A 20,821-nucleotide genomic window follows, 5' to 3' on the forward strand; every position below is an offset into this window, starting at 1 on the left:
ACGGCAATAAAGCAAATGCACACAGAAAACAGAAAATTTGATCAAAAAGAGTAACTTTGTCCTGATTGGTTAATCAAATGCTACTTTTTCGAATGTAATCTATGTGGATAGACCTTTAAGAATATATATCCGTGACCTGTGTATCATCTATAATAATGATTATCTTATGCGCGCGCGAGCATGTATAATGCGTGTATATATGCATATATATTATACCCATAAAGAGTATTTTACATTTATATTCAATTGATTATAAATTGATAAGAATGACAAATGGAAAATGTAATTGTTATCACGAGTAATGTAGATTTTTAGAATTTGCAAAAAGAGAAGGTATAGTAATTGATAATAACTAGACATTTGTCTTCATCATATTGCTATGATAAAATGTTTAACACACTCACACCGTTTGTATATTGGGCCCAAACGGAGAATCAAATCACATTAAAAGTGGACCTGACTGATGTAAAGGTACAATATATATATATATACTAAATATACCTGAAAGAGAAAAAATATTTTTTAATTTTATAAGTATAATATTTATTTACCTCTCTTCCTCAAAAAATTATTGTAACCTATTTGTTACAGGATTATAATATTGATCTAAAAAAAACTACATTGCAAGTTACAGCCTATGGCCAGGGAGCAAAAGGCCTGAATAATTACAGCTTTAATCTGAATTTTTATTCGCCTATTGATCCAAATGTAATAACAAATTCATAAATTAATTTTTGTATATATTTATATAATACAAAATTATTTAATAAATAAATATTAAATTAAAAATGTGCTTTGTATGTAATACTATAGGAGAGTAATTACAAAGTAATTGATCGTCAAATAGACTTTGTCTTGAAAAAGAAATGTAGCAGTTGGTGGCCAAGATTAATAAGTCAACCACAAAAGCCTTCATGGCTTAAGATTGATTTTGATAAATGGAAAAGCGAGGATGTGGATGACAATGATGATGAAAAGCGTAATATTTGTAATGATTATCCTGACATGTATGATAAACTGCACAAAGAAGAATTTGGCTATAGAAAAGGTATATATTGTAATAATATTATAACATTGATATATCTCACATATTCTTTCAGAGGATCTCACAAAGGTGTACCTAGTGATATATAATCTCTTTCAATTTGTCGGCTTCATTTATGTACTTGCTATAATGGGTATACGATACTCACGAGATGGGCCAGGTACATTTACATCTACATTTTTTAAATACTTTCATTCTTTTGGTACAAGAGAAACAAACACTCGAAATTTCATTAGAGCTTTATTAGCAAGAACTCTTTGTATGCATTGAAATTTATAATAGTATGAAAAATATTTTAGAAACTTAAAATAATCTTAAAATATAATATATATATATATATATATATATATGTGTGTTTTTTAGATTTCATGAAAGAAACATATGCAGCAGTTGGCAGTCCACTCAAGTTTATACAACTTTTACAATTTTTAGAGGTAATGCATCCTTTATTTGGATATACAAAAAGTAGCACACTTGTATCCTTCTTACAAGTGGGAGGTAGGGGGTTTGTGTTGTTTTTTATGATTGATGCCGAATCTCGTATGCAAACTAAACCAGTCGTTTTCTATCTATTTCTAATATGGAGCATAATAGAGATAGTCAGATATCCATACTATATTACACAGTTATTAAATATTGAAATATCGTTTTTAACATGGTTGAGATATACCCTATGGATACCATTATACCCATTAGGTTTTGTATGCGAGGGTATCATAATATTGCGGAATATTCCGTATTTTGAGGAAACTCAGAAATTCACAATTTCCTTACCGAATACATATAATTTCGCTCTTCACTTCCCGTCTGTTATGAGACTTTATTTACTTCTATTACTCTTGCCTGGAATATATACAATAATGTCCCGTATGAATCAATTACGCTCTAGAAAACTTGGAAAATCTACTATTAAGAGAAAATATAAATAATTTGCAATGTAACTTCAAGCTCATTTTCTATATTCTTCATTTTATCTCTGTAATTACTCTTATACAAAAGATTGATGGAAAAAGAGATGGAGTGTTAGTAGGTGAAGGTGGAAAATATAATATTATAGTAACTCTGCTTTAATATATACAGTTTTTTTTAATAATACTGTAATTTTGTATAGATGTGTTTTATATTATTTTTAATTGTATAGTATTTTTTTTTTACAAACAAAGTTATATTAAATCTGCATTAGCTGCCTAAGCTGATTTAGCTGATTTTATCTTATGATTCTGCATTCATTACTTAATGTATATATTTCAAATAAAAAGAGCAATACCAAAGTTAATATTAAGACATTGATTTTTTGCATGTCTTCAATACAAATATTGTATATGAAAAAATATAATAAATCATGTAAATAAGACAAATATTGTTGAATCTACACTACAATATAACTACACAATACAATACATAATTGATGTGGAATATAGGTTTATACGAATTGTCTTGGAAAGATAAAAATGATATGCAGTTCGTTGTTTATAGCATAGGAAATATATAATTTTATTCTCACTATTTATATATATATAAAAAAAAAAACATAATTTGGAGAAAAAGCATAAGCGCATGCAATAATTCCCTTTTCCAATATTATACATACAAATGATATCGATATTCTTGCTTGACATATATCGATATTCGTTACGATTTACGATTCTAGAGTTTCTAAGCAACTTCGGAAGGTTTGTAAGCACAAGCACGTTGCTTGTGAAATTAATTTCCTACAATTTTATATTTGATTGATTTTATGCAACACATACGATTTATTCCATCTAGTTGAGACATGTGAAATAAATAATATTTAATATTTAGATTTCAACGAAGTCTCATATAATTTTGATTAATGTGTTATACGATAAATTTTCTAACCATTAATATACGGAATTCGGTTATGTGATGTGATACACAATAAACATAATAAATGATATATATTTTGATTTAAATCTAAATTATTAAAAATGTATCCTATGGATTTGACAAAGACGATTCCATCGGACAGTGAAAATAAAAATGTGTTCCTAAATGACGCCGAATTAGACAAAATCGCTCTATTTCTTGTTGGGAATCAACAACGTTTTAGAGAAAATATCATAATTCCCAGAATGCTGGGACCTGTACAAATAAAAACGATTGAAGAGAAAAGAATAGAAAGTGTAATGGAAAGTTGTGCATTTAAAAGCATCATGAGTTGCGTCATTGGTATATATTCTACCATTCTATTCTGTATATGTATATAGTATATGTATTGAACACAGAGACAAATTAACAAATATTAAACGATAGAAAATATAAAAATATTAAAAATATATTGCATTAATTAAAGCATCCATTTGTTTAGGCTATGGCTTAGGAGCAGCTATTGGACTATTCTCTTCTAGTGTAAATCCTAATGTAGCGAGTGTTGAAAAGCAACAAACCGCACGAGAAATATTTAAAGAGATGAAAAGTACAACACTTAGTTATGCAAAAAACTTTGCAGTTGTTGGATGCATATTTTCTGCCATTGAATGCACGATAGAATCGGTAATTCAATTACCCAAACGTCTGTTATTTTCATATATGATAATAATTTATTGTTTTGCCTGATTATGCATACCTTGATGTATTGTAAAAATTGTTAATTAATTTCAGTATAGAGGTAAAACTGATTGGAAAAATGGTACATACGCAGGTGGCTTAACAGGTGGACTAATCGGCTTAAGAGGTATTTATCATATTAGCGCATTATAAATTATTTTTTTATGTATTCCATTTAATTATTAAGCTACTTAATTCCCTATCATTCTTTATAGCTGGTATAAAAGCAGGCATAGTTGGTGCTGCAGGTTTTGCAGCATTCTCAACAGCAATAGACTATTATATGCATAGATCTTAAATTACACAATTTAAGTTGGTTAGAATATATATATATTTGTATAAAAGATATAAAAATTTGTGTGTGGGTAGTTATGTATCTGTACAAAATTTATAAAAACACGGAAATGTTTTAAATGTAAAAATACTCATAAAACTAGTATTATGTGACTGAAGAATTGCAGGTGTAAAATATATTGTTTTTAATATCAATTTTTACTGCCTAATATATTAATATTTGCTCAAAATTATATGAAACTTTTCCTACATCTGATCACATTTCACATATTTCGTTGTTTATATTGTATGAAACAATTTGCGTAACACTCATATGCAATACACACATAGAAGATTACAAAATCTTAAGTCACATTTATCTTAAACATTATGTTTTTTACTTCTATCAACATACTGATAATATGGATATCTAGAGAAATACATCTACCTTCTTTCTCTTTATTATTCACATATTTTACGTGATTCGTACAACTCGAAAAACAAAAGTTAAAAATATTCAACCAAGAAACGAAATATATATAGATTAAGTATATAAATATATTTAAAATTAACTTTGGATTCTTCTCAAAGTGGTTTTGCACATTTATACTTCTTTGTTTCTAGATCAGTTAATCTTAAACAGTACAAGATTGCCTCGCTTGTAATAAAAAGGTGAAATATTTCAATATATTTCTATGATTTGACAGAACTGTTTTTGAGAGCTGTGTCAACCTTTTAAAACTTAGATCAATGCTAATAAGTTTTTACATCAATATGAGATTCCTTATTTAATATTAGCATGATATATGTCTTATCATAAAATATTTATTATAAATATATTACTCAATTATGGAAATAATGATTTTTTTTCTTATTCTGCAAGTATCTATAACAAATCATTCATGATTTCCAACAAATAAATTACATATTTATGCAATATAAAAAAATTTCCATTCCTTATGTACGTGTTTATATGTTAATATTAAAACCATGATAATGACAAAAATTGCAAGGCACTTTTCACATTCTGTTGTTTTTTTTTTTTTTCGTTATATTACATAATTATTTTTTACCTGAGATAAAATTTTTACTATGTTATACATATATACATATATAAAATGTTTGATATTTTTTTCTTTCAATAAAAGATATATAGTTAACATATAGAAAAATGCTCTCCCTCCCACATCTGTAGATATTGTAAATAAAGTTATTAAAACTCTTAATCATATTTTATATACTAGACACTTGCATTCATAATCTTAATCTTGCAATCTTGTGATCATTGCTCTTGTTTTATATTTTCTTTTAATAAAATCTTTTTTAAATCTCCTTATTACACATATGCATAAATTTATGATATGAATAAAATCTTGAACAGTGCTATCAATTAAAAAAGAATAAAACAAAATTATATAAGAAATTAATAAACTATGCAGACCCAAATTTTACAAATAGATTCTCAATTTTTATACATACAATAAAAATTTTATAAATAGTGCAATTCTTCAAGTATCTAAATAAATTTTGTTAAGAAAATTTGATAAGAATAAGCTATTAAAGTGTTTTTCCTGCCAACCTTATATGCAAACATTTGTTTCATACTGTTACAATTTCAAATCGATTTTGTTATTCGTTCTGAACAGGACATTGATAGCTAATAAATATAAAGAATTCTCTCTTTCATACAATGTACACAATTCTGGAAAAGTTATATCAAAGACAGATTCCATTATTTTTTATATTCTTATGAAATATCTATAAAACGCGTAATGTGTATATCAAAATGAGATTATTCTTATGAAGATAAATCTAGAAAAATAATACCAAATCAATACCTTGATCATGTAAGTTAGTAAAAAAGTTTTATAAATCTTTTTGGCACTCGTAACAGTGAAAAGTCACTTTCTTCACATATCAGTATAAAAATGCATGTTTGATCAAGGTTGTTGTTGTTGCATTTGTGCTTGCATCACAGCCAGCAATTCCTGCATATGTCGTATTTCTGCTTCCTTTTCTTGCAAAATGCGATCCTTTTCTGACACTGTGCTGTTCTTGTCGGATTCAGCAAGACTGTAAATAAAGAGAAGAAAGTTGAATACTATGCAAGCATAAAACTAGTAATAAAACGAAATATTACACTTACGTTTGACGTCGAGGCGGTACTGGAGCTCCCTTTGCCAATCTCTCGCTACGGTAATTTTCATAATGTACCTCTTGCGTTACTTCCTGTAAATCTTGCATATGTGTACTATAAAAAGATAGAATATCATTAGAACTATATATACATCACAGCATTATATAATTATAACAATAAAAGAAGACAACTTACATGAGCATCGTCCTTAATTTGATGAAATCGCAATGATCGGGATTTTCCACTTCAACAACACCCCACGAATACACTCGACCTCGTACTCTTTTTCCTTTGACCTCAATTAAACTATTTGCACCACATACTGCAAATGGAACAGCCTCTTTTAATTGACGTACTTGTTCTTTGTAATCCTCATCCTCGTCACTATCACAGTCTGGTAAAGGATATATTTTGATTCCACTGCCTTCAATCTCTTCCATAACTCTTTTTTTCAGACGCAGGACTTCTTTTTTGGTAAGTACATCAGCTTTTGCTATTACAGGTACTATATTAACTTTGTTATGAAGTTGCTTCATAAATTCAATGTCTAATGGCTTCAATCTGAAAACAAGTACAAAATTAGAGAAAGAAAAGAGATTATAAATTTATAGTATAAATTTCATATAAAAAATAAGCAGAAACTAACTTGAAAAATAAATCTTAATTATAGATTTTATTATGTCTATTTTTAATTCTAAATAACTAATATTACAAGATAATAATTCATACCCATGGCCAAATGGGGAAATAAAATAAAAACAACAATGTATTCTGTTATCTACAATGTTCCTTCTGTTTAAGCCACTTTCGTCACGAAGAAATCTTTCAAATTGATCATCTATGTATTGAATGATAGCTCTAAAACTATCTGTGTTGTCGATTGCATCTCCATAACCAGGTGTATCAACAACTGTTAATCTAAGTTTAACACCTCTTTCTTCAATCTCGACTGTTGAAGCATCAAGTTTGACAGTTTGATTAGTTTTCTCTGTTTAACAATAAATGCAATAAACATTTTAATTCCCTAACAATACACACATTCAAAAGTTTAAAGAATATCTAGAGAATATAAAACATCCTGTTATTGTCATGTTTTATATTCTTTGGATATCCTCTATATATATTTTTTAAATATATGTATTAGGGTTATATATATAGCCATTTGAAAATTATATATACTTCAATGTTATACATTTAAAATTTAAAAAAAGGAAAAGCTGTCAGAATAATAATTCACTTACCTACTGCATCAGGAATTATTCGTTCAGGATACAAATCCGTAAGGAACAAACTATTTACCAAAGTGGATTTTCCAAGACCAGATTCTCCAACAACCATAAGTGTAAACTCAAAACCTTTTTTCACAGATTTCCGATGGACTTGATTAGGTAAATTTGCAAATCCCACGTATCCAGGTGTCTCAAGACTTGCAAACTTGGAAAAAGGAAAACATATATATTTCAGAATTACAATTACTGGAAGTGGAAAATAAATATATGTATTTATTCTAAAATCTTCTTCACATAACATTTTTCATCAAAGTAAAGAATATACATAAATAAATATTTATGCTTGCTAGCTAAAAGCAAATAAATATTAGATGAATATAAATTATCTAATTCGTGTCTGTCTGTTTAAAGATGAAAAATAAAAATATTGAACACATTTAAATAATAGCAATGTAACATATGTATCATAAGCACAAAATATTTTACACTTACTGTTTTTACGCTCTCGCTCGACATGTCGAATGTATCTAAGAACCTGTGTTTCTCTTTACAAAATTCCGAGCAATTCGGTTCAATTTCAAGACTAATGGGCGTCGCGTTAAAAATGTCAGAATATATGTCCACGAGAAAAAGGTTACTTCAGTTAAAGATATATCGCTTCGATCGGCATATTGTTCACGTACGAAAGTTCTGCTCGATACGTAGCGTTTCTCAGAAATATAATCGCACTATAGTAGCTATTGAAAGCTTTGTACTTTTGTACAATCGTATCGTAGTCGAGAGAGAGAGAGAGAGAGAGAGAGAGAGAGAGAGAGAGAGAGAGAGAGAGAGAGAATTTGACGAATAATGGAAAATTCCCTTGCAAATTTTGGAAGCGGATGCAGAATATACCGTACACACACTATACACAGGATACAGCGTTACATTAGATAGGGAGGATATGAGTGCGAGGGGATGGAGAGGACATTATGAATTGGAGTAAGTTAAGGCGTGGCAACCCAATAGCTGAATGCTATTCCGTTATGCGCCCGCAACAAGAAAAATGCAATACAATTTTATATTTGTAATATTATAATCGATTAAATCGATAATGGTGCATTTAGCTTTATACGTTAATACAAAAACTTGATATAAAATAAGATAAAAAATATTTAAATTGAATAATATTAATTACAATTATAAAAAAATATTAATTACAATATATATATGTACATATATTTTATACAAGTTTTATTAATAATAATTATATATATTTATTAATACATATTAAATTAATTGATATATATTATTAAAATTAATATATATGAAATTAATTAATATAACTTATTAATTATTTATATATAGTTATTAATTGTAAAACAAATGTTTTCATTCATCTAAATTTGAATTATATAAGCAAATGAAATTCGATGATTATAAAATACTTAATACTTCTCTCTATTGTCTAAATTTATAGTATATTTAGAGATATAGTTTACAAAATATGAATACACATTGCATTATATATATTCACAATTACAAATTACATTTTATTGTAACTGATATTGCTTATTCTAATATAGTGCACAGATACGAGGCAAACAGCTACTTTATTCAGGAAATAGTATCATATACAAGCATTGTTTTACATAATATTTATTATTATTTCAAATTCTTGTTTCATTTGCTATTTTTACGACGTTTTGCAATTCAACTCTTCAACGTCATTGTTAGCACAGTTAATTCATTACATAATTATTAATATATAATAATAATAATAATAATAAATCGGCGCATTCCCTTTGTATCGTTTCCAATAGCATGTAGAAATTTATTGAACCACTCGCATATATTATATTTCACAATCCATCATTCGAATCGAAAAAAATTATTTAGTATTATTAAACAATTCTATACTATTATATAACGAATGTATGATCTTTTAATGATTGATACACACAATGATCTCTCAGTGTACAGTGAAACGTAAAAATTCTATGGAAGGAAATGAAACTGGTGTATGATCGCCACTTTCTTTTGTACTTCTTTAAACGCGCGCGCGCAGGCTAGTCTCAAGTACAGATAAGAAATACTAGCGCAAGATAAAATATACATGCCGTGATTTATCTATATTTGTGATAGTTTGTACACATACCCTCGATATTATTACAGACACAAAACCCAACATTAAATTGACACGTGTATTAAAATGTATTCAGCTGTGTAGTATCTTAATAATCATCGTTTATGTATATAAATCGCTATCACTATTGGAGCATGCATTGTGCATACACATCTCTTCATGTATATTGTAGTTACAAGTATCCTATTTTCATTGAATCACGCGAAGTTAATTTAAATACAAAAGACATTAGAAGAAAAATATTTATTCTTGATTAAAAAACACGCAGAACTTAGAAGAATTGTAATAAATTTATCGTTATTTATAGCATACTTTTCCTGCCCCCAAGGGTAATACCTTGTAAGAATTTAAAAAATGACATTACAGTTTGATTGTAATATACGAAGAGTCGCCATTAGATTTTTAGGAAACTATAAGGGAATCTTGGATTGATTTTAAAATTTTGTCAACAATGTTTCTTTCCCCAATTTTTCCTTAGGGAAATTGAGACTGATTTTATTGATGATATCATTAATTTTACTTTTCCAACGTTTTCAATTTTTCTTCTCGAGGTTTTGCACCTCCATAAATGGAACTCGTTTTACTCGATTCAGCCATTGCATTCACAGGTTCTTTAACGGTTCTTGGTTTCAGCTCCAAACGTTTCCTTCCAGAAGTGTCTAAAATAATCATTAAATATAATTAAATAAAAATAATATAGATGTAATAAAATTTGCTTTAGATATATGTGATATAAAATTTGTGGCGTATGTATACTATGTCATATCTACATACCTGAAGGGGGAGCATCTTTTTGAAAAGATTCATCAGGGAAGGGTTTTCGATCCGGAGCACTTGCACGCAACGGAGGTTTATTACTATATGATCTGGTAGGTGCGCTTCGTGACCACTCACGATTTCCACCTGTCTCCTCATTGAATTGGCCATAATTGCCTCTATTACTTCTAGAATCCCATCTATCATTACTTTGTCTACTACCTCCTTGTGGGCCTCTATCACTGTATCCTGTATCAATAAAAATAATGATTATATCAAGTATAAAATTTAAAACAAATCAAGTTTTGTTTAACGATATAAGAAAGAGAGGAAACTTTTTGAGCATGTAAACATTAGCATTATATTCGCATAATATAAAATTTTTATCAATTAATATATATTCAATTATTACTATCATTTATGTTATGTATCACTTACTGGAATATGCAGATTTGCTATCAAAATCATCGCCGTATCCACTACGACCAGAATCTCGTCCTTTAAATCCACTTCCACCACCGCTGCCTCCACGACCTCTCCTGTCGAAGCCACCACCTCGATCATTTCTCTTTCCTTCTGCTACATCAATCTTAATCAGGCATTTATCTACTTCTACCGCTCCATCCATTTCCAATGCTGCTTCCAGATCAGCCAGGTCTTCAAACTCGACATAACAGAAGCCTTTAAATCTATAAATAAGATAAAGAATTAAACAATAATGTAATTAATATATATTGATACAACCAATATATTTCTTTTTTCTACAATTAATACTCACTTGTCGGTATCTCTGTCTTTAACTAATCTGATGACTTTGACGTTAAGCTTCTCAAAGATTTTGTCAACATCACCTTGTACAATTCCATTTGGCAAATTTCCCACATATGCAGTATATGGAGGTTCTGTCGGTAATGGTTTTCTGCTTCGGTGACCACTGGAATAATCTCTGAACATATAAAAAATTTTTATGAACAAAACATTTTACAATCGTTCTATAGAGTATTTTATGATATATTCTATTATACACATCTATATTTATAAATCATTATATCTACAAAGTACAATTACATTCTTTGTTGCGTTTAAAATTTAATTTTCCAAAGTTGAAAAAACTCGATAAAGTAGAATATTATTATTTTATTATCTATATAGATTGGGAGGAAAGTAACATTGTTGTTGCTTTTTTTACTTGTACCTTTTTTTGTTTCTAATAAAATTAAAGTCCTGTATTAAGAATACAACATTAGTTTCCTTCTAATCTATTATAAATGTACGTTGGTACAACTTGTCAAAATAAATTTGTCAGTAGTTAATAAGAAATCAGTTTCTTAATATATCACAAGCACATTTGACTGCTTCTATAAAATTACATAGTTTGCTAAATATTCATATATTATTACACATCCATGAAACAATTCAGATTTTATAAAGATTTGACAGATCTTGCAAAGAATAACAGGATATATGTCATGTCATTATTTTCCTATAGTTTTATTTTTATCAATTGTATGGCATTTAGATTTAAGTCAAAAAGTGTATGAAACAAAACATTAGAATTACAAAAACACGTAAGAGCATAATTCTTAAATTAAAATATACAAATGCGGGGTAGAGGCTCTTCTCAGTAAACGAGAAATATCAATTACTCTCATTACTGGTTGCACTAGACTGCTTCACCGAAATTCGCGAATCACAATGCCGTTGCATACTGTGTCCGATTACTATCACACGAAAATCTTCTCCCGCGCGTGCAGCGCACGTGTACCGTCCTCGACTTCGTAGCTTGTTTGCTGTAAATAACTGTCGCGAATCCTAACACGTCGTGTTGACGGTAAAGTTCGACACCGGCCAAAATAAAGCCGCGTGTCAAGAGTATCCCGCAAGGTGTTGCGCCGCATACACTCGCGCGTACATCTCAGCTCGCCTTAACCTTAAAATTACGAGATATTTGCGAGGAACACGCGCATCTTCAACGGCTGGATGAACCGCTTACACGTCGCGAGCGCACAGTTGCCCGAGATTTTTCTGTTGGCGTGACACTGCCGTAAATACGATTGATACTTGCCTTGAATCGTCGTAACTACCTCGACCAGCCATATTGAATGCACGGAACTGACCGGGACCGCGTGAATCGAATCAGTCACCGTATGCGCATCATGGCGCTCTCGCTGATCATTTATTAGATGAAAAATTTCTAACCTACGCGCGTGCACTAGACGAATTTTATTTTGGTAAAACCAGTATAATGACAGATCTTATAAATCATAGTTTAGGCCTACGTAGACGGACTTGCTTAAGGGCATATAATACATTGTACACAACAAATGAAAAATTGGACCAGTCACGCGGCTAATATACGTAGTAATACGGCTTCCTTCAAATTGGACACGTGATTGGCTGCTATGCATACTGATGGTACCAATAAAAAAAATGCTATATTTTTTGGACATTTTCAATTAAGATTATATTTTTTCAATGCTATTTTTTATCAGTGATATTCCTCTCGTACAAATATACTGCAACTTTAATTTATAGTTTTGTCTTATTTTATTTATACGTAATATTTACATAGAAATATTAGTTGGCAATACATTTATACTTATCATTTATTGCAAAATTTTATTTTATTCTTTAGTAATTTTTTAATGTAATGAAAGATCAGATCTCGTCCACTCATAATTCAACTATCACAATGTCATTGGAGATACAAAGTTTTTTAAAAAGTTAAAACTTTTCAGAATTTATGTAAGATTAAACTATATTGTGCATTACAACAAGATATAAATAACACAACTTACCATATGTGAAGTCACTTAAAACTCATGATTTATTAAATTAGTAATTAAATGCTGTATTTTATAATATTCAAGTTTTATTCTTTCATTTTCTAATTGAATAGATATTAAAGTCCAATATAACATACAGAATAAATTAATAATCGAAGAAATAAATCTTGACGTTGAAATATACTTTTGTTTCTTTTAAACATCAATCAACTGGATTTTGTACTACTATTAATATGAATTCCTTATCTGGTGCGACCATAATTTCATGTTTTTTGCTACGTATGCGCAAGAAAGTTAAATCATTTGTTGGATCCAAGTCACGTACGACAGAACGAGCTTTATCTGATAATTGGCTTATCAAACCTGCATATTGAACCGTTGTTGTATTGTCTAACGTTGATTTTATCGGAATACCTAAAATAGATATAATTTTATAAAATTTTTTTTATAATCATAAATAAATCATGTCCATTCTCTCATGTAATACCTTCTGCATTCACTACTATTGTTCCAACTACTCCTTTATGAGACTGAATCCGTTTCATAGTTTCTTCAACCTCTTGTGCCTTAAAATATATATATATATATATATGTATTTTATAAAAAATTTTATCTGGAGTTATATATAAAATTAAGGAATTTTACACGTACCATTTTTTAGTGCAAAATAATCTTGTAATTTTTTGTGGAGAATAGTGCAATATAAAAGTTACAATATACAATAAATTGCTAAGCTGCAAAATCTCACACACCAATTATATTTATAGATTGCGAATTTGTGCAATCTTCTTTCCTTTTTTTCTATGGTTTTTTTCGAATATCACTTTTTTTATTATACACAATGTTATATGCACACACGTACATTAAATGCATTTATTTTGTAAATATATCAAATATGCCTTCTACAGATAGAACATGGCAACGTAACAGAATAACCAATATAATATCTCTTTCTCTTTCTTTCTTCCACGTCCCGCATCATAGCATCTCTACTTTCCGCTTGAAGTGAGTTCCAAACATGACATCACCAAGCATACTTGCATGACTATGTTCAGAGTGAATTCCATTTGACGTTCAAAACGTTTAATGGACCAATCAAGGCGAAGAACCTTGAGCTTCGATGCGAAAATAGCATCAAACGGAACGTATCTTCGATTGACAGAAGCTGTGGTCAGGAAGAAACTAGAAATGCTTCGAAGCTTTTGATTGACCAATCAGGACAAAAAGAGTAAAGATTTATTTATTCTGATTGATCAATGCAATGCTTCGAAGCATTTCTAGCGTCTTCTCGATCGCAGTCAGAGATTTTTGACATTTTATTTCTTATCTTACAGCGTCGCAGGATAATTTTAACTTTCAATCTTGTTTTAGTTATCAAGAGGCATTGAATGAGTATACTTTCATCGAAACTTACAATGAAACCCTTGTCTTAATTATTTATCCTTCTTTATAATCAAAATATAAATAATTATTATTTAATAACGCCTATAGTTTTCATTATATTACATATATCAATAATGCATTTAATACTGAAATGTTTAACATAAATTTAACAGTACTGCTTCTACAAAAAACTTTTGCATTTAAATTTTTATAAGTAAATCTAACACATGTTTATTACAAAAAGACTTTATTACACAACATAGCAAAAAAGATTAATTAGAAAACATTAAATTGTATTTAAGAATATAATTATTCTAATATAAAAGATAATTTTTAAGGTATTTGATATATATACAATCTGATACATTCGAATACAATTTTTGAATGCATGAATTATTCCGTTATTTTTACATCTTAATAACAAGATCTGTACCAATATATTTTGGTAAATTAAGATTATATTGTGACTCTAGCTTCTTGGGCACAAATCGTCCACCCAAATAATGAAATCTTCCTTCAAATTTTGATGCACACATCTTTGGTGCCGTTAAAGATATTAACATTTGTGGTTTTATACCACCTTCTTCTGGTGGACCATTCTCGACATCCCAACCTGATGGTATATCTATACTGCAAATAGGAATGGTTGTATCTTTTAACATGTCAATGATGCGGACAAATGGTTCTCTCACTGGTGGTTTGAAACTGAATCCAAGCAGAGCGTCTATTACAATTGCATATTCTTGTAAAATTGTGGAATCTGTCACTTCCTCTATACATTGATTTTCCAGTATAGGAATATCATTCTCGATACATTGATGTAACAGTCTCTCATATAATACATTACTTGTCCGTTTTGGATAATAAATTTCTGGTAAATATCCAAAATGTTTCAAGTGTCTGGCACAAACAAGGCCATCACCACCGTTGTTGCCTGGCCCACAACATATTAGTACTTTATTCAAGTTTCCAAACAATGGGTAAGATTTTGCAATTGCAATAGCGCAACTTTGTCCAGCCAATTCCATCAATTGATCAACGCTGAATTTATATTTTTCGAACAGATCTTTATCAATATTAATAGCTTCCGATTGATTCAGATATTTCACCATCTTGCTGTATTTTTTTCTCGTAAGTGGAATGGATGATCTATTGGTATGAGAAAGCCTTATTCGTTTCAAACTCTGCAGTTTTAAAGTGAAGGATAAAAATCGTAGCATTTATTAACAAGTAAACTCGTAATGCGATATTGACTAGCCAATTCCAGCTGATCCAAGAAACAAAAATATCATAAATCATAAATCTATTGAACCATTTCATCTTTGTTGTTCACCGAGAGTTAAACAAAGACAGATAATACTCGCAAGCATTGCGATCGTTAAATGGAACGCGCCCTATGTGGCATTTGACACGTTGTTTAATTTTTTGCCTAAAATCCTATCTCATTACTTTATTAATTCATGGTTGTGACATGCGCAACCAAATATAAATGCCTTTATGAGTGCGTTCAAAAATCCTACCCGCAAGGGGAAGTAAAAAAGATTTCTTTGTCCTGATTGGTCAATTCAATGCTACTTTAGTCCACAGATAGGATTTTCGAACGCATCCTAGAACTATACCTTAGAACGAGTACTGTCAAATGGCGAACGCTAATAGATCGTAGTTATTATTCTTTCTAAAGTTAGCTCATCCGGAACGACTAGTTGACAACTAACGACTGACAAGTTATACTTGTAGCCATGAACGGTACTTTTACTGTCACTTTCAATATGTCAGAACGATAATTTATCTCTCTTTCTTAATGACGTTCTTGTAAATCGTCTATTAGTTGCACCACCATGATTTCTACAGCCCCATTTGTTTCGTTATTTCTCTTCTTGCTCAACGCTCAGGCAGGTCCTGTGTCTCCACACCCAAAGTTGTTAGTCGTTTCTTACGATGCGTTCAGGTAAGGCAAATGATATATATATATATATATATATATATATATATATATATGTATGAAAATATAAATATATTGTTTAAAAAAACCGCTATTTTTCTTGCAGATACAACTATTTTGAGAGAAACCTTACACCGTTCATGAGCCAGTTGAAAGCAGAAGGCACTCATGCGGACTATATGATGAACATTTTTGTCACCAAAACTTTTCCTAATCATCATACGATGGCAACAGGATTATATGCGGAAACACATGGGGTTGTAGATAACGAATTTTATGATCCAATCGTTCATAACGTTACAAAATATTCATACAAGTTGTATCATTATGATAACAGTATTCTTCCTATTTGGGTATGTAGAGAGATAGTAATTATTATTATATTTAGTATTTTGAATATATTTTTAGTCTAATATATGTTCTATTAATGTATAATGTATAGACGGTAAATGAAAAAAATGGCAGGCATAGTGGTACAATGATGTGGCCAGGTTCTGTGTTTGAGTATCAAGGAATATCACCTACCTTTGCACAGGTGTGCATATTATGGAACAATATAATGAAATTTTATAAGAATATAGAGATTATATTAACAAGCGAATATTTCAGCCATTTAATGATACAATTCCATGGAAAGACAGGGTTGATACATTAATATCATGGTTTGTACATCCCACAAATCCAATAAATCTGGGAATACTGTACATCGAGGAACCAGATTACCACGGTCACGCTGTAGGGATTAATAGTCCTGAATTTAATGAAATTCTAAAAAAGCTAGACAATATTACAAGATACATGCATGATAAAATTGATCATTATGGCTTGACAGATCTTAATGTAATACACTTAAGCGATCATGGCATGGCATCGGTTACAATGGAAAGAATAATTAATTTAGCAAATTATATAAATGCTAGCGATTATACATTTGTAGGCACTTCTCCAGGATTACATATTTTTCCAAATCCTGGTAAAGTTGTTTTATAATATATGTGAGTTATGTAGAATTAATATTTATATGTTATTATATATTTTTTTTTTATATTCTGTCTAGGAAAAGAAGAGTTGATTTATCAGAAATTAAAGTTTGCTGCAGAAAAAACGAGCACGTTTAAAGTATATAAAAAAGAAGATATTCCCAAAAAGTATCATTACGGCAATAATACTCGTATAGGACCTATTTTCGTCATAGCCGAAGTTGGATATGCATTTCAAAATCTTTATGATGCTATAGAATATTATAAAAAGAAATTTAATATTACGGGTATAATTTTATATTGTTTATTCTATTTAATTTATTGCTGTATCATTGTGTGTTATTATTGTTAATGTGCAACCTATTATAGTCCCATGGTGAATGGTACTATTCTCTTTTAGTTAACAATCAGACAGAATTTGGACTGCATGGTTACAATAATGAAGCTATGGAGATGCATCCCTTTTTCTTTGCTAATGGTCCTGCTTTTATACCAGGATGTGAATTAGAACCTTTTAATAACACAGACTTATTTCCTCTATTTTGTAAAATACTTGACTTGAGCTGTCCTGTGGTTAATGGTACTTTATCTCATTTAACAAAGTGCCTTAGAACACGATCGAAAGATGTATCGGTATCTATATATAGAATTCCTAGAATACTATGTAAGTATTCATCTTTTAATACAATTATATAATTTTTCTGTTAGATTATAACATTATGTTAACATTAGTTACAGGTATGATAACCGTTGCAATATTATTAGGAATTACAGTAACGGCGATAATATTTTATAGGAAAAAACAAAGATTAGCGCATGGTTATAGGTAAATAATATATGATAAATATTAATATAAACTAGAATATTCTCAATCTGAAAGTTTTGAAAAAATTTGAATTTTTCTTTCTCTTTTTTTCTAAATAAATTTCTTAGTATTTTATTTTATTTAAACTGATGAATGTTTACATTATTAAGAAGATTTAGTAACAAAATTATTTTCATTTTTCAGAAAATCATATTATACACTGGGCGAATAATATTTTACGATTGATAATAAATATGGTATTATTTATATTTTGATCATTAATTAATGACATATGTAAGAAATACATTAAATTGGAATATCATGACAAATCATTATGTTTTTAGTAATATATATATATATATATATACATGCAATACATAATTAATTTTTAATCTCCTTATGTAAATTTTATGTTTATATATTTTTATATATAAAAACATGTTACTGGTTCAAAGATATCAAATCTGACTAATCTAGGTGCTTAGCAATATTATGTAATACAGAATTCTTAGATATTTAAAATTTTAAGATTTTGCTCAATCACATAAGACAGAAACACATAAAAAATTAATGGTATTTATGATATAACTAAAGCAACCATGATATAATACTTGCGTAATCTAATTATTGTAAATGTGTATATATATATATATATATATATATATATATATATATATATATATAAAATAATAAATATTTCTGAATGAATATGTCTTAATATTAATATCAATCAATCTTTATTTCTGGAATGATACTGGATGAATCAAATTTAACAGCTTTGGAGTGAGAGTTCAATTCCTCATTTATGAAAAAATTTTGCTTTCGAATAACTTTTAAAAAAAGAGAAAAAGATATTTATATATCGTACGCTCTATCTTATATATTTACTTTTATTCTCTAATCATTTATTTCATATTTTCCATGCAAGTTATGTCACAAAATAAAAAGTTTCACAACGAAAACACTATCTTACGAAGGATTAAGTATTTCTTCATTTTTTTTCTGTTCCACACATATTTAATTATCTGATTTAATTACGCAACTATCTTATTATCGGCCGGATCCCTTTAAAAACCGATCACGAGCAAGGTATATAAATTAAAACAATTTGCATTAAATTATTCCACACGAAAGTTTTTATGATATTTATTACGGAACCTCTCGGCACATAAGTGCAATAAAAAATGTTTCCCTGTTTGATCCCCGCTCCTACGTTAATGACGATATAATTGTCGTACAACAGCTTTCTCTAAAGCGCAGGCAATGTTCCAAGAAAGATTTGAAATTGAATGAAACAGCCAACTATATTTTGCAATATCGTTCTTTGTTAAATTAATTCAGTATTAATAATAAAAGTATCATGCAAAAAATAAATATATCAATTTATATATTACAATTAATATAATAATTTAAATTATTGTACTATATATATATATACACGTTTTTTAAATAGAAATGCGTAGACATGTAAACGATTATATATATGCACATGTCTTTCCTGAATAAGAACAGGGCGTGAAACGTTCTGTAACACCTTTTCTGTAGAGCTCCGAGCTTCGAGATTATATAAATACGATATGGAAGGAGAATTCATGAAAACTGCACTAGATCTAGAATTTCATCTAAATAAAACATGTAGCATTGATATATGTATACATTCAAGATATTTCCAGTGTATAAAATTGATTACACATGTACGATGACTCATATATTGAATTATTTATAGAATGCTTAATGATTAATCTACTTAACAAAAGTATCACATATATAATTGCTATTTATAATAAAATCGGTGGACATAAAAATATTTTATGTTCTAATTTTACTTTCTGTTTACGACTTAAATATAAATTGATTTATATATCAATGAGTTTATTTACTATAGAGTAAATTTTATTTTAATTGTCAATTATTATTCCTGATCACAATTGTGGTAAATTTTATATATATATTTGTGTGTATATCTTGTCGAAAAATATTACTGATATATAGTTTTCAGTGCTGCTGAACATATTATTAATAGTTTTTCAATCAACTTTTTAATTTATTGTAACATTACACGATAAATCACTTGGAATATTGAATAATTAAGTTATATCGACAAATATATAGCTCTATAGTATAAAATTTTGATGTATTGCCATAAGTTATGATTATAAGAGCAAAGAGATAATAGTATCAAAAGTTCCATGACAGGATATTTCGCGTAATCGTTGATGACAGTTTATCTGTCATATCACGACAGACAATCGTATATTAACGATTACCACTATTTAATTACGGACAATTACGATTTCGTGATAAACAACATTGTTCGTAATCTTGACGGTGCTCTCGAAAGATATCGCGACAATTGCGTAGATAAGATCATTTTGTATTTCTTCGTTTGCCGTTGATTAGAGAGCGAACAATAAGATATACGCTCTTTTGCAGTCTTATAAAAATATATTGAAATATACACTAATCGTATATACTCTATAGTCCTGACTCGATCAGATAAACATTGATAAGTATAAGTAAGAGAAACCTCGCGGCAATATAATAGCGTAAATGCTATCTGAATCACTAGGTCAAGTGATTTATAATTGCAGGCGTGCGTATACGCACACATATTTTATACACACACAATAACTTTCTGGAATTATATCTTTTTGTTAAGTAAATCAGTTATAGACTAGTGAGTCAGATAGCGATTGTGCACTATTAATCGTATCCTTATAATGAAATTTTGCAAACTTGTATTAATTAAAGTGATTTAAACAATATATGTAATGCATATATTTGTATAAAAATCA

General features: G+C 29.0%; 6 protein-coding genes across 11 annotated transcripts; 2 read left to right on the forward strand and 4 right to left on the reverse strand.

Moving 5' to 3' along the window:
- Window positions 1-192: 192 nt before the first annotated feature.
- LOC138942220 (mitochondrial import inner membrane translocase subunit Tim22-like) lies at window positions 193-4,635 on the forward strand. Of its 4 annotated transcripts, XM_070312290.1 has the most exons (6): window positions 195-471; window positions 592-708; window positions 814-1,048; window positions 1,101-1,205; window positions 1,409-1,479; window positions 3,375-3,467. In XM_070312290.1, the coding sequence occupies exons 1-6, from the start codon at window positions 388-390 to the stop codon at window positions 3,384-3,386; spliced, it is 624 nt and encodes a 207-aa protein (XP_070168391.1). In that variant the 5' UTR covers window positions 195-387; the 3' UTR covers window positions 3,387-3,467. The 4 variants fall into 4 exon arrangements, with proteins under 4 accessions (XP_070168390.1, XP_070168391.1, XP_070168394.1 ...); XM_070312289.1 differs by lacking the exon at window positions 3,375-3,467 and having other exon boundaries at window positions 193-471; window positions 1,409-2,330; XM_070312293.1 differs by lacking the exons at window positions 195-471; window positions 592-708; window positions 814-1,048; window positions 1,101-1,205; window positions 1,409-1,479 and adding exons at window positions 2,587-3,235; window positions 3,668-3,740; window positions 4,511-4,635 and having other exon boundaries at window positions 3,375-3,559.
- Window positions 3,250-8,240, reverse strand: Septin1 (Septin 1). The gene is made up of 6 exons (XM_070312294.1): window positions 7,745-8,240; window positions 7,265-7,457; window positions 6,753-7,011; window positions 6,219-6,584; window positions 6,033-6,137; window positions 3,250-5,959 (listed from the first exon to the last, which is right to left on the reverse strand). The coding sequence occupies exons 1-6, from the start codon at window positions 7,766-7,768 to the stop codon at window positions 5,827-5,829; spliced, it is 1,080 nt and encodes a 359-aa protein (XP_070168395.1). The 5' UTR covers window positions 7,769-8,240; the 3' UTR covers window positions 3,250-5,826.
- Window positions 8,241-8,811: 571 nt separating this feature from the next.
- On the reverse strand, window positions 8,812-12,451 carry Eif4h1 (eukaryotic translation initiation factor 4H1). 2 transcript variants are annotated; one of them, XM_070312298.1, is made up of 5 exons: window positions 12,196-12,451; window positions 10,909-11,076; window positions 10,569-10,819; window positions 10,149-10,379; window positions 8,812-10,033 (listed from the first exon to the last, which is right to left on the reverse strand). In XM_070312298.1, exons 1-5 carry the CDS (start codon window positions 12,225-12,227, stop codon window positions 9,891-9,893), a joined length of 825 nt encoding a protein of 274 aa, XP_070168399.1. In that variant the 5' UTR covers window positions 12,228-12,451; the 3' UTR covers window positions 8,812-9,890. The 2 variants fall into 2 exon arrangements, with proteins under 2 accessions (XP_070168399.1, XP_070168398.1); XM_070312297.1 differs by lacking the exon at window positions 12,196-12,451 and adding an exon at window positions 11,730-12,137.
- A 549-nt stretch (window positions 12,452-13,000) lies between these two features.
- Window positions 13,001-13,943, reverse strand: Robl (dynein light chain roadblock). Its single transcript, XM_070312429.1, has 3 exons — window positions 13,568-13,943; window positions 13,404-13,482; window positions 13,001-13,330 (listed from the first exon to the last, which is right to left on the reverse strand). The coding sequence occupies exons 1-3, from the start codon at window positions 13,568-13,570 to the stop codon at window positions 13,119-13,121; spliced, it is 294 nt and encodes a 97-aa protein (XP_070168530.1). The 5' UTR covers window positions 13,571-13,943; the 3' UTR covers window positions 13,001-13,118.
- Window positions 13,944-14,581: 638 nt separating this feature from the next.
- Window positions 14,582-15,671, reverse strand: Naxe (NAD(P)HX epimerase). Its single transcript, XM_070312415.1, has one exon. It carries the CDS (start codon window positions 15,517-15,519, stop codon window positions 14,707-14,709), a length of 813 nt encoding a protein of 270 aa, XP_070168516.1. The 5' UTR covers window positions 15,520-15,671; the 3' UTR covers window positions 14,582-14,706.
- Window positions 15,672-15,941: 270 nt separating this feature from the next.
- On the forward strand, window positions 15,942-18,645 carry LOC138942227 (ectonucleotide pyrophosphatase/phosphodiesterase family member 5). 2 transcript variants are annotated; one of them, XM_070312306.1, is made up of 9 exons: window positions 15,942-16,045; window positions 16,128-16,247; window positions 16,348-16,594; window positions 16,684-16,776; window positions 16,851-17,214; window positions 17,299-17,508; window positions 17,622-17,885; window positions 17,954-18,047; window positions 18,231-18,645. In XM_070312306.1, exons 2-9 carry the CDS (start codon window positions 16,138-16,140, stop codon window positions 18,256-18,258), a joined length of 1,410 nt encoding a protein of 469 aa, XP_070168407.1. In that variant the 5' UTR covers window positions 15,942-16,045; window positions 16,128-16,137; the 3' UTR covers window positions 18,259-18,645. The 2 variants fall into 2 exon arrangements, with proteins under 2 accessions (XP_070168407.1, XP_070168406.1); XM_070312305.1 differs by having other exon boundaries at window positions 15,942-16,247; window positions 18,231-18,644.
- Window positions 18,646-20,821: the final 2,176 nt, after the last annotated feature.

This window comes from Polyergus mexicanus, unplaced genomic scaffold (genome assembly GCF_030449975.1).
Source record: "Polyergus mexicanus isolate NDT 795.1 unplaced genomic scaffold, iyPolMexi1.0 SCAF_22, whole genome shotgun sequence".
NCBI classification, from domain to species: Eukaryota; Metazoa; Arthropoda; class Insecta; order Hymenoptera; family Formicidae; genus Polyergus; species Polyergus mexicanus.

What these genes read in the sequence shown, in the direction of transcription:
- LOC138942220 (XM_070312289.1), top strand. Translation starts at nt 388, where the DNA reads ATGTTTAACACACTCACACCGTTTGTATATTGGGCCCAAACGGAGAAT. An exon ending in TGGACCTGACTGATGTAAAG is followed by an intron (nt 472 to 591) that starts GTACAATATATA and finishes TATTTGTTACAG; the next exon opens with GATTATAATATTGATCTAAA. An exon ending in ATTCGCCTATTGATCCAAAT is followed by an intron (nt 709 to 813) that starts GTAATAACAAAT and finishes GTAATACTATAG; the next exon opens with GAGAGTAATTACAAAGTAAT.
- Robl (XM_070312429.1), bottom strand. An exon ending in AATAGTAGTGAATGCAGAAG is followed by an intron (nt 13,331 to 13,403) that starts GTATTACATGAG and finishes TATCTATTTTAG; the next exon opens with GTATTCCGATAAAATCAACG.
- Septin1 (XM_070312294.1), bottom strand. Translation starts at nt 7,768, where the DNA reads ATGTCGAGCGAGAGCGTAAAAACA. An exon ending in CGAGCGAGAGCGTAAAAACA is followed by an intron (nt 7,458 to 7,744) that starts GTAAGTGTAAAA and finishes CCTTTTTCCAAG; the next exon opens with TTTGCAAGTCTTGAGACACC. An exon ending in ATTTCCCCATTTGGCCATGG is followed by an intron (nt 6,585 to 6,752) that starts GTATGAATTATT and finishes ACTTGTTTTCAG; the next exon opens with ATTGAAGCCATTAGACATTG.
- Eif4h1 (XM_070312297.1), bottom strand. Translation starts at nt 11,782, where the DNA reads ATGAGAGTAATTGATATTTCTCGTTTACTGAGAAGAGCCTCTACCCCG. An exon ending in AAAGACAGAGATACCGACAA is followed by an intron (nt 10,820 to 10,908) that starts GTGAGTATTAAT and finishes TCTTATTTATAG; the next exon opens with ATTTAAAGGCTTCTGTTATG. An exon ending in TAGCAAATCTGCATATTCCA is followed by an intron (nt 10,380 to 10,568) that starts GTAAGTGATACA and finishes TTATTGATACAG; the next exon opens with GATACAGTGATAGAGGCCCA.
- LOC138942227 (XM_070312306.1), top strand. Translation starts at nt 16,138, where the DNA reads ATGATTTCTACAGCCCCATTTGTTTCGTTATTTCTCTTCTTGCTCAAC. An exon ending in TAGAATTCCTAGAATACTAT is followed by an intron (nt 17,886 to 17,953) that starts GTAAGTATTCAT and finishes TGTTAACATTAG; the next exon opens with TTACAGGTATGATAACCGTT. An exon ending in AGATTAGCGCATGGTTATAG is followed by an intron (nt 18,048 to 18,230) that starts GTAAATAATATA and finishes TTCATTTTTCAG; the next exon opens with AAAATCATATTATACACTGG.
- Naxe (XM_070312415.1), bottom strand. Translation starts at nt 15,519, where the DNA reads ATGCTACGATTTTTATCCTTCACTTTAAAACTGCAGAGTTTGAAACGA.